Source organism: Phyllostomus hastatus, unplaced genomic scaffold (genome assembly GCF_019186645.2).
Source record: "Phyllostomus hastatus isolate PE091 unplaced genomic scaffold, TTU_PhHast_1.1 phas_scaffold_345, whole genome shotgun sequence".
Lineage (NCBI taxonomy): Eukaryota > Metazoa > Chordata > Mammalia > Chiroptera > Phyllostomidae > Phyllostomus > Phyllostomus hastatus.
In genome coordinates this window covers 25,305,596-25,319,928 of record NW_025334024.1, presented here as the reverse complement: position 1 = coordinate 25,319,928, position 14,333 = coordinate 25,305,596, and the positions used below count along the sequence as shown (strand labels likewise).

The window sequence follows — 14,333 nt, the reverse complement described above, 5'->3', positions numbered from 1 at the left end:
GAGAGGGTCTGCAGGGACCTCGGAGAGGGTGGCGTCCGGGCGGGGCCTCAGCGGACAGAGGCAGGGGCAGGGTCTAGGGAAGGGGATTTTCAGGGGAGGAGCCCGAGCAAAGGCGGGGGGGGGGGGGGGGGGGCAGGTGCGAAAGCCCAGGCCAGCCGCTGGGAACGTCTCCCGGGCAGCGGGGGGGCGGGCTCCCCTGGGCACAGGTCGGGGAGGGGCTCTCCCGGCCTAGGCAGGTGTGGGAACTGAAGACGTCAGAGCCCCACAGCTGCCGCTGGCTTGGGGGTGGGGCCACCCCAGGCTTCTAACTTTCGCTGTGAGAGTGAGTTCCCCCGCAGCCAGCCGTAGCCAGCTGCAGTCAGGGGGTGGAGCCTGCCTACCCCAGTTAGCACTTGGCGGAGCAGAGCCAGAGTGGTCTGCAGGGAGAGTGCTGTTACAGAGAGAAGGGGCCGCGTATGCAGGGCCTCCCGGCAGAGGGGCCTCCAGCTGAGCCGCCTCCCCCGCTGGGGAGACACAGGAGGGGCGGGGCAGGAATGTGGCACCAGAGAAGCCCCCCAGGTGGAAACACGTCAACAGAAGCCACAGCCCACATTTGCGCAAGGGCCCCGGGCCTCGGGGAGGGACCTCGCGTAGGACATTCTTGTGCCCTGTCTCTAATTGTTTTTATAAACTGGCTCCGGAGGAAAACAAGAGCGGTGCTTATATCTTCCAGATTGCCTGTGGAACAGGGCCGGCGCATCCTTCCTTAGCGGCGGCCACAGCCCCAGAGCAGTCTGGGACGAACCTCCAATGTTCACACTTGCCGGCAGCTCTGGGGTGGGGAGACGTGTGGCTCCACTGTCCCCTGCTGGGACGGTGCAGGGGGTGGGGTGCAGTCTGAACCTGGGAAAGGAGTTCCCCCAGACCACACACTCTGTGACCTGGACCCCTGGATCGCCCCTGGGTCGGGGGTGGAGGTCTGAGTCAGGAGGCAGGGAGCCCGGCAAGTGTGTGCGCCCCCTCTCCGTCCTGGAGCCCTGCCCGCCTCCCCCGCCTCCCAGCCCTTGGCTGAACTGGCCCTCAGCGACCGCAAGCCCAGCAAGCCGGCACCTACTGCGGACCCCTGGGAGATACTCGGGGGCCATCTGCTCCTTCCTGCCTGTAGCCAGGGGGAATCTGGGGCCCAGAGAGGGGAAGGGTTTCAGAGCCACCTTTAGCAGGGCCAGGACTTGAACCTGGGTCTCAAGGACACAGCAGGGGGAGTGATTAGGCATGTGGCCTGGTGGTCAGACCGCCTGCGCCCAAGTCCAGGCGCCATCATTTCCTACTGGGTGGCCCCCGGGTTAATGGTGCCCCCTAAGCGCTCGTGTCCTCACCTGCAAAGTGACAGCAAGTATGGATGGCACCAGCCTCCAGGAGAGGGTGGAGGGAGAGGTCCTCAGGGCAGGGCTGGCAGAGGGGAATTGCTCAGTTAAGGACCCTTGTCACTCTTTGTCCCCGTCATCAGCCCCCCTGCCGGTGCTCGGTGGGTTTCAAACAGCCGACTTCCGGTGGGGCTGGAAGCCGGCGCAGCCCAGGCTCCCAGCGGCTCTGTCTCCTTGTTGAACCAAACTTCCAGAAACCTTGGACTTCCTTACGCCTGGAGATGGGTCAGGACAACAGCACTGGCCGGGGCCAACCACCACCCTCTGCCCTCTGCCCGGCCAGGCTCTGGGCGTCCCGGGAAGTGGGACCAGACCGAGCACTCTCTCGAATTCTGGTCAAGCTGGTGGGGTCAGGGGCAGAGAGGGCTGGACCCCTTCAAGGTAAACCTGACTTCTGGGACATTTAAATCGAAAGGCCTTTTGGTCACCTTTCGCGTTCAAGTCGTCAGTCTAGCCACGTCTTCTCACTGACTCGTCAGCGCAGGCTGGTCCCGGCTGGCCGTCATGCCTCTGCTGGACCCTGCTGCGGTGGCCGGCGTCATTTGCCTGTGGCCGGTGAACGGGCTGAAACATTTACAGCTCGGTGCTTTCTTAAGTAACGGGTGTGTGCCCCTCACCCCGCAAATCTTAGTATGTCTCCAGTGTTGCTGCAAACGTCCCTGAGACCCAGTCCAGAGGGGTGTAAATTACACATCACCGGAGGGTCCACGAGGGCGGCTTGCATCCTCCCTGTGGGAGGACCTTGAGCCGGGCTTCTCGACCTTCGATGCTCATAAGAATCACCTGGAGGGCTTGTTCAAGCTCGGATGCCCGGGTCCCTCCTTGAGAGGGTGACTCTCTGGGGCGAGCATCGCATTTCTGACAAACTCTGGTGCTGCTGATGCTGCTGGTCCAGGGGCCTCCCCTTGGCCTCGTCCTTTGACCCGTGCCTGGGTCCTAGCAAGGTGTGCATGCCTGCAAGGGCAGAGAGCTCACCACCTCCCCAGGCAGCTCCTTTCCCCTTTAGAGAGCTCTGTCCGTTGGAAAGCTCTCCCTTTGCCGGAGCCTCGGTCCTCCGCTTCGGGGTTATCAGCCATTGCGTTTGGCTCCCTGGAACCGCGCCCATGCTAACCCACACCCACAGACACACGGGGTGGAGAAGGAGTTGGGCGTGAGGTGACAGAGAGCAGTGTCTTCCCTTGGGGACTGATGGCGCCTGTCAGAGCCAGCGGGCTCCCCGTCGTTCCTCTCCTCTCATCCTCAAAGACGGACCGGGTCTGGCTTCTCGTGGCCAGAGAGTCAAGTGTGCGCTGCAAATGGGGGAGCAGAGAAGCCTGGGGTGGGGCTGACGCGGCCCGAGGGTCCCTTTTCTCCACCCAGGGCGCCCGTGAGCGTGAGCGAGCTATTGGCCGAGGCCCAAGCGCCTCCCCTTCCACACAAGGGCCACAGAGCTCACTCCTGCCCTCGGTTCTGAGAACTCTCAACAAGCCCCAGATGGCTGACCTCGAACACATGTGCAGGGGCGGAGCGCACTCCCTGCTTGATGGTTGACTGCAGCCAGGGTCAGCCCCGTCACGCCCGGATGTGCTCCTGGGGAAATGGAGTCCCGGCCGGAGCCTCAGGCACGGCCGGGGCAGGGCGGCCTCCCGACCCCGCGGGAGAGTCCTTCGAGTCCGGCCTGGGGGTGCCGTGTCCCGGCGGGCAGGGTGGTGGCGTGCGGGGCCCTGCTGCAGAGGGGTGGTGGGCACGCAGCCGGTGACATGACTCAGAGGGGAACTCGGCCGCTGGGACCTAGAGAGGGTGTCCGAGGGCTCCTCCTCCTGCCTGTCACCGAGGGGTTCGTCCCGTTTGTCCCAGCTCAGGGGAACACACCAATGATTAACGTGAGGCCGTCAGATGCAAGGACTTCACTTTCTAAGGCGTGCTTTCCGCCTCATTTGTTTTTGGAAATGGGTCCGCCTTGTTCCTGCGCCCCTGGAAGAAAACAGAAATGGGAAGCCTGCATACGCACACCGCCCCCTGCCTGCCACGTAAGGTGGGAGGGATGCAGGAACAACTGGATACCACGAAACAGATGCGCCTGGTTCCCCATCGTTTCCCTCAGAGGATATGTCCGACCACTGATACGTTGAATTACTCCCGGGTTCATGTGCTCACTTGTTCACATATTCATTCATTGATTCTTTGACTGATTTAATCATCCACCGACCTGATTCATCACTGACCCACTCACCCATCTGTCTACCCACTCAACCATGGACTTAGCTAATCATCCCTCTATCCATTTAACTGTCTACCCAACTATATAGCTAACTATTCACCCAACCATCCATTCATCCAACCATCCATTCATGCATCCATCTCTCCATCCACCCATCCACCCATCCATCTATCCACTCATTTACCCACCTGTCCATCTGTCAAGCGCCCTATTTATCAACCATTCCTCCGCCCATCCAACAAACATTTTTTTTTAAGCATCCGCATGTACCATATGCTGGAGACAAGCTTGAGACCCGTGGGTGTGTTGTTTCTGATGTGCACCTGGTGGGAAAGACAGACGGGCGGCGGGAAGGGGCCAGGGGAGGCGGCTTGTGGAGGAGGAAGCAGCAGGTGCTGCGAGAACCTGGTCACTGTCCTCACGCCCTTGGCCCTGGTGGCAGCGCTGTGCCCAGGGTGGCTGACTCCCCACTCCGCTCGGAGCGGCCCCGGGGTGTGGCCCACGCCTGCTCACTCTCTGCCTGGCTTGGAGCCGGAACAGCCGTGTGCACGGTGTGAAGGGAGGGGGGGGGGACCTACCCCGCCCCTAGGCCAGAGCCACGCCCTCAGGGCAGCCTTGTCCCCCCCCCCCAACTCTGGCAGGTGGTGTGGATCACGGCCACGCTGCCCTACTTCGTGCTGTTCGTGCTCCTGGTCCACGGCCTCACACTGCCTGGCGCCTCCAACGGCATCAGCGCCTACCTGCACATCGACTTCTACCGCCTGAAGGAGGCCACGGTCCGTGCCCGGTGACCCCCACCCACACACCGGGGAGGGTTGGTCGGGGTGGGGGGGCTCTCAGGGCAGGTGGCGGAAGGGGATCTGGTCCCGGCTCTGCCACAGACTTGCTGATGCTTCTGTCCCGGCCCGATGCCAATCTGATGTGCCCTGTCCAGCTCTGAGGGTTCCTTTCGGTGGCCTTTGACGACCCCTCTTCCCACGGGGAGCGGATGCTCTGTCCTGAGTTTTTACCTCTGCCCTGTGCGGTGGGGCCCCAACCCACCCCAGCCAGCCCAGTCCTGTCTCCACTCGGAGGTCGCCACCTGGCCATCATCCTCACCGGCCAGAGGGAGAGCTGGACCTGCTGGCCGCCTCTCCCAGCACCCCCTCCAGCTCCGTGTCCCGGCCAGGGTCACAGATGACAGCGAAGGGGGTGAAACTGGAGTGGGGCCCACAGCAGGGGGGGCGAGGCTGCGAGCACAGGCTCAGAGGGACCGAAGCCTTGAGCCTCTGCAAACCGTGGCTGAGGTGACCTCACCTTCTCCCTCGGCCATGCCTCAGTGACAGCTCCTCGGCATTGTCCCTCACAGCGATTCTGGCCACACGGGACCGGGAGGGACCCCTCCCACTACACACCTCCCCGAGTGATGAAGGAGCACATACCACAGGGTTATAGCCCCACCACCGGGAGAAAAGCCTGTGTCCTTAGTGGCCGCCAGAAAGAGAGCAGAGTACGAGGCAAGAATCTGCCTGGTAAACCGTGAGGCAGGTCAGACTTCTACCCACCCCGCGAGCGTTCAAACAGGCCAAGTCTTTCCGACGCATGGAAGCCACAGCTCGGTGCGGCCTCGGGGAGCAGCTCTGCCCTCCTCCATCGGGCTGCCCCTCTTGGGCCGACAGAGTAGGGGAAGCCTAGGAGAGTGTGGGTGGGGGGACGCCAGAAACCTCACCACCCCGCGAGGCCGCCCCTCAGTGGGGGTGGGCGAGGTGTGATTGTCCCCCGGACGCGGGTGCGGGAACTGGTAGGCAGGGAGGTGAAGTGGGCCCGGACCAGACTGGGAGGCCAGCGGCTGGGACAGGGGCCCGGGTCTCCAGGCTGCGGGCCGTGTGCCTTCGTCACTCAAAAGATGGAAGGATACGTGAACCCCACTGGCCCCCAGGAGAAACCACCGTGTGGCCGGTGGAAGATGCTGGAAACTTATCCCTTCCTGAAGACGCAGCCTCCATAACTCCCGGGAGGGCGGTAACCTCGCCCCACCCACACAGCCTGGTCTGTGGGCTCATTACTTTCCTTTGCCGGCCGGGACTCCAGGTGGGGCCAGAAAGTCAGGACCACCCAGCACCGGGAGATGCCGGAGAGACCCCAGGCCGTTCTGCCCAGGCTTCGGGGGTTGGGGGTGGCCTGCTGCCACCTCCAGCTCAGACCACCTTTCCTCGGGTCACAGAGTGTCCCTGGGGCGCCCCAGCCCTCCTGGAGTAGCGAGACCGTCCCCTCCTTGAGGCAGCCAAGGGTGACGGCTTTGTCTGCCCTTCCGTCCCAGGTCTGGATTGACGCAGCGACCCAGATATTCTTTTCCCTGGGGGCTGGGTTTGGAGTCTTGATCGCCTTCGCCAGTTACAACAAGTTCGACAACAACTGCTACAGGTGAGGTCCTTCCCCGGGTGCCGGGCGGCTCTGCGTCCTGGGCACTGGCCCCCGCAGCGAGGGGAGAGAGCGCGCTGCTCTGGGACAAGGGGCGGGCAGCTGGACACAGGGCGGGGCGTGGCTTTCAGAGCAGACAGCACTGTCCGTCTGTCCATCCGGTGCCCAGGCAGGTCGCATGCGTGGTGAGGGGCGGGCAGAGCGGACAGAAGTCTGCCCAGGACAGCGGGGTCTGCCCGTGGGCACAGACTGGGCCTCCGTCTGTCCCTGTCTCTCAAAGGCTGGAGACAGAATCACAGCCCCTCCGGTACGAGACAGGCTGATGCATACCGGCGGGGCAGGCTGCAGGGAGAGTGAGGAAATGGGGTGCTCAGTCCCGGGGGGCAGCGGGGGGATCAGCAAGAGCCTGGAGGCAAGCGAGAGGGGGGCCTCGGAGGACAGTGAGGACTGTGACCGGCGGACGCAGAGCGGGTGGCAGGCGTGGCGGGCCGCAGCCTGGGCAGCACCAGGGAGGTGACTTACCCCCTGGTTTGCCTGGATGGAGAACAAGCCTGGGAGGGAGGCTGGGCCACCCGAGCAAAGCTCTCGGTTGCCCGCTGAGAAGCCGAGGGCCAGTGGGGAGCCATGGAAAGCGGGCTGAGGAGGGCACCGGCGACCCTGTTCCCCAACAAGAATTGGGTGCCAGGTTCTGGTCTCCGAGCATTGCCCTGGCAGCTATGCCCCCATTTCTTGCAGCTGCAGGCACTCGCCTCCTTACGGTGGGGCTGCGGGGCCGTGGCAGCAAGGACACGGGAGGCGTGTGAGGCTGTGGGATCCCTGGCTGGTCCAGGGATCTCTCTCGATGAGCAGAGGCGGGGGTGGGGGGCGGTGTCCGGTGACTTAAACTAACAGCAACTCTTTCCCCCAGGGACGCCCTGCTCACCAGCACCATCAACTGTGTCACCAGCTTCATCTCTGGCTTTGCCATCTTCTCCATCCTTGGTTACATGGCCCACGAACACAAGGTCAACATCGAGGATGTTGCCACCGAAGGTGGGTGGGCGGACCTAGCCCCGGGAGGACGAGGAGGTGGAGCAACCCGCCTCATTCAAGGCCGCGCCGCTCTGTAGTGGCGGTGGGACTGGGATCACCTGCGGGGAGCCTTCCGGAAGGCCCGTGGGAGGCGCTCTGGGTCCGTCTGGGAGGGAGTTCCAGGTGGTCCTGGGACCTGTGACGCAGCAGCACCCTCCCCTGGGTCCGGCTGAGCATCCGCTCGGCTCCAGCCCCTGGGCTGTGCACTGATGCACCTTCACGCTGTTCTCACGGGTGAGAGCGAATAGACCCACTTTAATGATGAGAAGGCTGAGACTCGGGCTCAACAGCCCAAGGTCCCCCAGCTGACCAGTCCAGCCGTGGAGCTGTGTCCTTCCCCACTGTGTCCGGTATCCTCGTGGCCACAAAGAAGCTGAGGCCTGGGGCCGGGCCGTGAGCACAGAGGACCCCCCACGGGGTACAGGAGGAGGGCAGGTGCAGGAGCTGTCCAGATGCGGCACTGCTCTCTGGTCTGGCCGCCGGGGGTCCACTTCCTCGGCGCGAGGGCGAGCTGCAAGCTGGAGATGGGTTTGTCGGTCACCCTCAGGCCCTTGGTTCTCCTTGCCCTCGCAATGCTGACCCATGCCGCAGGCTGGCCCGAGGCCCCCCTCCCACCTGCCGCTCCGACCGGCAGTCCCAGCCGGTGACGAGGCCCTTGACGTTTCTTCCAGGAGCTGGTCTGGTCTTCATCCTGTACCCCGAAGCCATCTCCACCCTGTCGGGGTCCACGTTCTGGGCCGTGGTGTTCTTCATCATGCTCCTGGCCCTGGGGATTGACAGCTCAGTGAGTGACCCTGTTCAGGACACACACGCCCCCCAGCCACTTCCCACGCAGCTCAGCCTCAAGTCCCCGCCATTCCGACCCCTGATGAGTAGTCCTTTCCAGAAGGCCCTATTTGAATGCAAACAAGGGAGCGAGTCCTCACTCAAAAAGGCAAGATGTAAGCCGCAGCCAGCACCCAGTAGAAACCCAGTGGCACCGTGGAAACCCACGCCAGAGGGGCCGCAGATCGGCCAGCCCGGCGCTCTCCCCTCGCAGACGGGAACTGAAAGCGGAGAGGGCGCGGAGTCTCTCCTCCCACCCGGCGCGCGTCCGCTTATTACGTCATCAACCAAAGCCCGCGCAGCCTCATTCGTGTCTCAGAACCTGCAGCTGACCCATCTGTAGGGTTAGATTTCCTGGCCTCTTTCTCTCTGTGCGTCCACCCTTAGGACGTCATGCCTGCAAGTCTGCAGGAAGTCTTAGAGTAGGGCGGGCAGGGGGCTTCCTCTCGCTGCCTCGGCAGTGGGGGGAGCTGCGGGGAGCCGGGTGTGCGGGAGGGTCTGAGGCTGCTTCCAGGCCCTGAGGAGGGGGTCCTGCCTTTGCTGAGCAAAGTCTGCCAAGGGGAGGGCCGTGTCCGTGGCTGGCTGGGAGGGGCAGCCTGTGTGCTACTTGTCTGCTGTCCCAGGCTCGGTCGGGGTGTCATATAAGCAGACACAGGACGATTACTCAGATGAGGCCATGAACAGTAAGTTAGCCCGGAGCTGCGGGTGAAGTGACCCTTCCTGACTCGGGGTAATGAGGACAGCAGCCCCGGTCCTTGTCGGAAGCTGCTGCCCGGAGTCCCCGGCACCAGGAGCTCCCCTTTGGCGGCGGTTTCCAGGAGACCCTGCTCACGTGCTGATCCGTTGCCTCGGTGCTGGGCACGCTATGCCTTCCATGCCCTGCAGGCTCACCTGACCCCACCGGGGCTGAGTGATGGGGGAGGGGACATGTGCCTATTGATCAGGGAGAGCAGAGTTACCTGTCCCCCGAGCCCCACGTGGTTTCTGAGTGCTGAGTTCGGCTGAGAAGGGTGAGAGGCTGGGGAGGCAGGCAGCACCGGCCAATGCTGCCAGAGAGGCGAGGCAGTTGGTGCATGAGCCCCCCGATGACAAGGGGGTTGCTAGAGTCAGAGCCTGAGGTGCAGGGCACCCCCCGTTCCTGCACCCACCCTGCCTGGTTCCCCCCAGATGGGAGGCATGGAGGCCGTCATCACGGGCCTGGCCGATGACTTCCAGGTCCTGAAGCGACACCGGAAACTCTTCACGTTCGGGGTCACCTTCGGGACCTTCCTGCTGGCCCTGTTCTGCATCACCAAGGTGAGGAGGGGCAGCAGTGTGGTCCAGGTCCCCTCCTGCTTGGGGAGGTGCTTTTCAATCCAGTCAGACATGTCCAGCCTCGGGGCTGGTATGGGCAGGGCTGGGTGAGCTGGGGCAGGCCCGGACATCCTCGACCCTGTGGCCCGATCCCCTAGGGCCACACCCCATTGTCATCTCCCCACTCTGAGCCCGGGGCTCTCCAGCCAGCCCTGGTATCAGAGGCAGCAAAATCCCTTTGACGCCCTCAGACCCCGTGACTCTGGAAGGCCTCGGTCAGGACACACACACATGACACCAGCACAGTAGCCCCCAAACCCTGTCAAACCCTGTCACCCACGTTGCCAAACTGGATTCTGAGTCAGTGGGCCAGGGGCCCGGGGACGGGGACATCGTGATGGAGGAGACTGTTGATGGCCACTTCCAGCCAAGACAGCCTCAGCTCTCTCCCTCCATGCCAGGGCGGGATCTACGTGCTGACCCTGCTGGACACGTTCGCAGCGGGCACCTCCATCCTGTTCGCGGTGCTCATGGAGGCCATCGGCGTCTCCTGGTTTTACGGTACGTGCTGCACCCTGCGCATGGGGGAGAGCCTCGCCCCCCCCGTGTTCCTGGGCGCTTTTCACCTGGAGCCGAAGAGCTTCTGTGTCTGGCCGGTTCCTCATCAGGAGCAGCCCCCCAGGCCTCACTCACCCCTGTGAGAGCCGCACCCCCTTCAGTGGGGCCGTAAAGGCACCCAGTGTCAGCTTTTCTTGGAGCTGGGGCTAGCTCCCCAGCCCTGTAGCCCGCTCCAAAGCAGGGGGGCCAGGTTCCACAAAAGGAAACAAGGTGCCCGGTTACACCTGAATTTCAGACAAACAGTGCGCCATCGTTTTAGGGCACATGTGTCCCGAATATCGCACGGGACGCGCTTTAACTAAAATGGTCTTCATCGTCTGTTTGGAATTCACGGGTAACTGGGAGTCCTGTGTTTTGTCTGGGAAGCTTTTTCTGCAGCTGAGCGGGGGGAACGTGTTACCAAGTGTCGATGTGTCGCCACTGTTGTGTGACAGGGCCCTGTCACACCCAATGAGTCCTGTTCTCGGTCTTTGCTGTGAGTCTCAGAGAGATCTCGGCGCGAGCCAGGGCCCTTCCACCAGACCGAAGCCCAAGGAAGCCGGGTCTCCGTGGCCTCATGGTTTAGGAGCATGAACCAGAGGGGAAGCCAGGCTTTGGAGTCGGGCTAACCTGGCCGTGTGACCTGGGGCAAGTCCCCTCCCCTCCCTGAGCTTGTCTCCCTCTGGGAGGGAGTGGCCCGGCAGTGGCACTGTCTGTGAGTGTGTCCTCTCCCTTGCTCTGCCCCAGCCAAGGGCCCGTCCCCAGGAGCAAGTGCTGGGGCCTCTGGTCTTGCCTCCCCACCCGGGGCTCTGCAGGGCCGAGGTGACAGGCGTGTGTGTGTGTGCACACAGGTGTGGACAGGTTCAGCAACGACATCCAGCAGATGATGGGGTTTAAGCCGGGCCTGTACTGGAGACTGTGCTGGAAGTTTATCAGCCCTGCCTTCCTCCTGGTGCGTGCGGTGGGGCGGGGCGCCCTGGGCCCTGGGGGTGGGGGCTGCATCCGGGGTGGGTTTGGCGGGGGGGGGGCGCATGCTTGCTTCTTAGGGGAGGAGGCTGTGGGGTGCAGAGTCCTGGCCCCTCGGACAGGACAGGGCAGTGGACTCCCTCGCCAGCGGGCTCTGCAGCCCGGGCTGGGTCCCTGCGGGTGCTGTGGGCCACCGCTCTGCCCAGCTCCGAGGTCACCTCTCCATTCTCTTCCTTTTCTCGTCCCCCGTGTCTTTGCCGCCCTCTTGTTACCATTTGCTTCTTGAATTCTTTCTTCTCTGTTTTCTCCACCCACCTGCTGCCCCTCACCCCCCATTCCTTCACTCCTGCCTGCCCTCCCTCCCTCCTCCGTCTGCCCCCTGCCCGCCCCCCAGTTCGTGGTGGTGGTGAGCATCATCAACTTCAAGCAGCTCACCTACGACGACTACGTCTTCCCGCTCTGGGCCAACTGGGTGGGCTGGGGCGTGGCACTCTCCTCCATGACGCTGGTGCCCGCCTACGTCGCCTACAAGTTCCTGAGCACGCGGGGCTCCCTGTGGGAGGTGAGCTGGGCCCAGGGGGAGGACGGGGGGGCAGTCCGGGAGGGGACATCTGGGTCACTCCTGCCGGGGTGAGAGGGGAGACGGGACAGGGACCCCAGGGTCAGACGGACCCACCATGAACCTCGGTCCCCACGTTTGTAACCCGGGGACACCCCCACAGACCTTGAAGGAAAAGAGAGTGCTTGCTCGGTGCCGGGCATGTGGCAGATACTCAACCCGTGTTCGGGTCGCCTGGAGGGTCCGGGTTCCGGGAGCTCGCCCCAGACACGGAACCCCGGACCTGCTTTCCGCTGTCCGTTCTCACACCGGGAGCACTCCCGCCGTGGGGTCACACCTGCTCATGAGCTCGGTTTTTCCATGCCCGCCCCTCCCGTGAGCTGCCAGCCCCTCCAAATCTGAGGCCGTGCGGGCCTCTTCCCCTCCGGACCCCCAGGGTCGGCCCCCGGCACCTGGATGAATGACTCAGTGACATGCCTGTGATAGGGTGTCTGTATGGGCCTCGCGTGCTGTCCGTGTGGGACTTCAGGCCCGAACAGCAGGTGGCTCTTACCTGGGGCTCTGCCCTGGGCTGCCAGCCCGGCTGAGGCCTCCCCGCCCCCCACCTCCCACAGAGACTGGCCTACGGCATCACCCCGGAGAACGAGCACCACCTGGTGGCCCAGAGGAACGTCAGGCAGTTCCAGGTGGGTGTGGCCGGACCACGGGGGCGGGGCCGCGGAGAGGGCCCTCGCTGCCCCCTGCTGGGCACTGGGAGGAGAGGCAGGGCCACGTGCAGTGGGCGGAGCTCACCAGGGTCTGGTGTGAGGAGTGGGGCGGGGTCCGGCCTCCGTGCTCCCTGGTCCTGGTACGCCACCTGCCCCGACTTGGCTAAGCTCCCTTCTCCCACTCTGAGTCATCACCCCAGAGTGTCGCCCCGCCAGGCAGAGGGCTGCTTGTCTTAAAGGAAGCGCTGTGGGTGCATGGGTAACATCTTGCCCTGAGTCGCACCTTGTTTCTCTTAGAAACATCCACAGTGGGGGTGGGGGAAGGTCCCGGTGAGCTCCCCGCTTCGGACTTGCTGTTTGGCGTGGGGACGTCTCCTCTGCCCTGTTTCAGCCTCGGCGGCCGGCAGGGGACCCGCCTGCGTGTCCTCCGGGTCTTGGGAGGGAGGGGTGTTCCCCGCCTCCGGCCCCGCCCGCCCGCCCCAAGCTAAGGCCTAGCCGTGTCCCCGCAGTTGCGGCACTGGCTGGCCATCTGACCCGGCCCCGAGGAGGACGCCCGCCGCGCCAACGTCCAGGCCCAGGGGTCTGCCTCGCTCCCACCCGGACGCTGTCCAGGGACTCCTCCCCCGCAGGTGCCCACCCGCCCCCACCCCTTCCTCTTGTCCCGCTCCGAACAACATCGTGGTCTGATCCTCCTTCACCTTCGGTTCACCCGGCCCGGGGGCTGCGAGCTTCGTTCCGCCAGCCTCGAGGGAGAAGAGGCAGGCGGGAACAGGACCAAAGAACTTGCACGCACGGCCCACGGGCATGAACTAAGGGGGGCCTGCTGGAGGGAAGGGGGGTACGGGGCAGAGGGGGTAAAGGGGGAATAATTGGGACGACTGTAATAGCATAATCGATATAATATACTTTAAAAAAGTAGAGAATTGAAAACAAAAGACTTCTGTCGACCCTCTTCTTTTGGGGATGCCGGATCCGACTTGAGAGATGGCCCGAGTTCCCCCTCCCCCACCCACATCTGCCGGCCCCTCGGGCCTTGGGGGAAGCCCTGGGTCTGCCTAGCGCGAGGGAGGGTGTCGCTGGATCAGCCGCCCCAAACCAGACACTGACAAAAACCCGGCGGGGTTTGGGGTGGTGTCTGTCGATCCTCCCTCTCCAACACACCCATGACCGGCCCCCCGCCAGCCCTCCGGGGTCTGATCCGTGCCCGGGAGCTGGGGTGTGTCTGTCCCTGTCGTGAGGTCTGTGCAGAGACGCTTTGAGGGGTCTCGAACAGAAACTGTCCAGACGGTTCTGACTAGCTGGGTGTGAAGGCAAGGGGTGGGCTTTCAGGAAATCAAGAAAGACTCTCTGTCCCCAAAGAAGACCCCAGCGAGGGCCATGGCCGGGACATACCCAGAGCCGCAGGTCCCTTATTTCTGCAGCACCGGATGTGTTTAGAGAGAGGGCTGTCCCCACACCCACGCTGCCTCGGGCGCTGTCCACTCCCGAGCCCCAAGCTAGGACCGGCAGACTCGGCGTCAGAGTGGGAGGGGCCTGGAGCGAGCCCAGCTATTGGCCGCAGCAGGCCGGGCGCACACCGGAAGGCCACGGTCGGCCAGACCACAAGGCATATGCCTGCTGTCCACCCCAAACTCATTTCCAGGTCTCTCTAAATTTCTGTTCTTGCACCGCAGCTCCCCACACTCCCCAGGGGTTGCCACTGAACCCTGACCCCCATCTCCAGTCCCCTGATAGTAACAAGACCCTATCAGTGGAGCGAAGGGGGAGGGCGGCCTTCAGAGGAAGGACACAGCAGCGCTGACATTGAAAACGAGTTGCGTGACCATGGAGTGTCGGAGCGTGATTAGCTAGACAATTACGTTTAGAAAGACTCCACTGGAGTTTTGGAACTGGAAGGGAGGCAGGGTGCAGGGAGCTGCTGGCCTTGTTCCAGAGGGGATGGGGTCTCAGGCCAGGGGCCCAGGACCGAGGCCGCAGGAGCATCAGCACCTTGGACAAGGCCAAGGCACCGAGCTGGCCTGTATTCAGCGGATGCGCAGGCTTCTCCTGCCCCAGTTCCTCCTCCCAGAGCTTCACAAACCTCACCTCAAGGCGTCCTCCTAAGAAGCCGCTGAGGCAGCATTCTTATCCCCTCTGCAGCTGGGGGACACGGGGACACACGGAGGGGAAGTAACTTATTGGCCGGTGAGGCCGGGATTGGAACCCAGGAAGTTGGTTCCAGCCTGTGCTCTTCACCGCTTTGGCCTGCCATCTTCCTGCCCCCTGACGTGGCCCAGTGGGTAGGGCCGTGGGGCCTCAACTAGCACCAACAC

General features: G+C 63.6%; 1 protein-coding gene across 4 annotated transcripts in view; it reads left to right on the top strand.

The window, feature by feature from the left end:
• SLC6A2 (solute carrier family 6 member 2) overlaps positions 1-12,830 on the top strand; it is a 38,773-nt gene extending 25,943 nt beyond the window's left edge. For all 4 annotated transcript variants that reach the window (XM_045818682.1, XM_045818681.1, XM_045818683.1 and 1 more), the window contains 10 exons: positions 4,245-4,379; positions 5,903-6,006; positions 6,911-7,035; positions 7,746-7,858; positions 9,067-9,195; positions 9,654-9,753; positions 10,641-10,741; positions 11,150-11,317; positions 11,929-12,000; positions 12,531-12,830. In XM_045818682.1, coding sequence (XP_045674638.1) covers positions 4,245-4,379; positions 5,903-6,006; positions 6,911-7,035; positions 7,746-7,858; positions 9,067-9,195; positions 9,654-9,753; positions 10,641-10,741; positions 11,150-11,317; positions 11,929-12,000; positions 12,531-12,554 — 1,071 coding nt within the window. In that variant the 3' untranslated portion in view covers positions 12,555-12,830. The remainder of the gene's footprint in view (positions 1-4,244; positions 4,380-5,902; positions 6,007-6,910; positions 7,036-7,745; positions 7,859-9,066; positions 9,196-9,653; positions 9,754-10,640; positions 10,742-11,149; positions 11,318-11,928; positions 12,001-12,530) is intronic.
• The last annotated feature ends 1,503 nt before the right edge of the window (positions 12,831-14,333 follow it).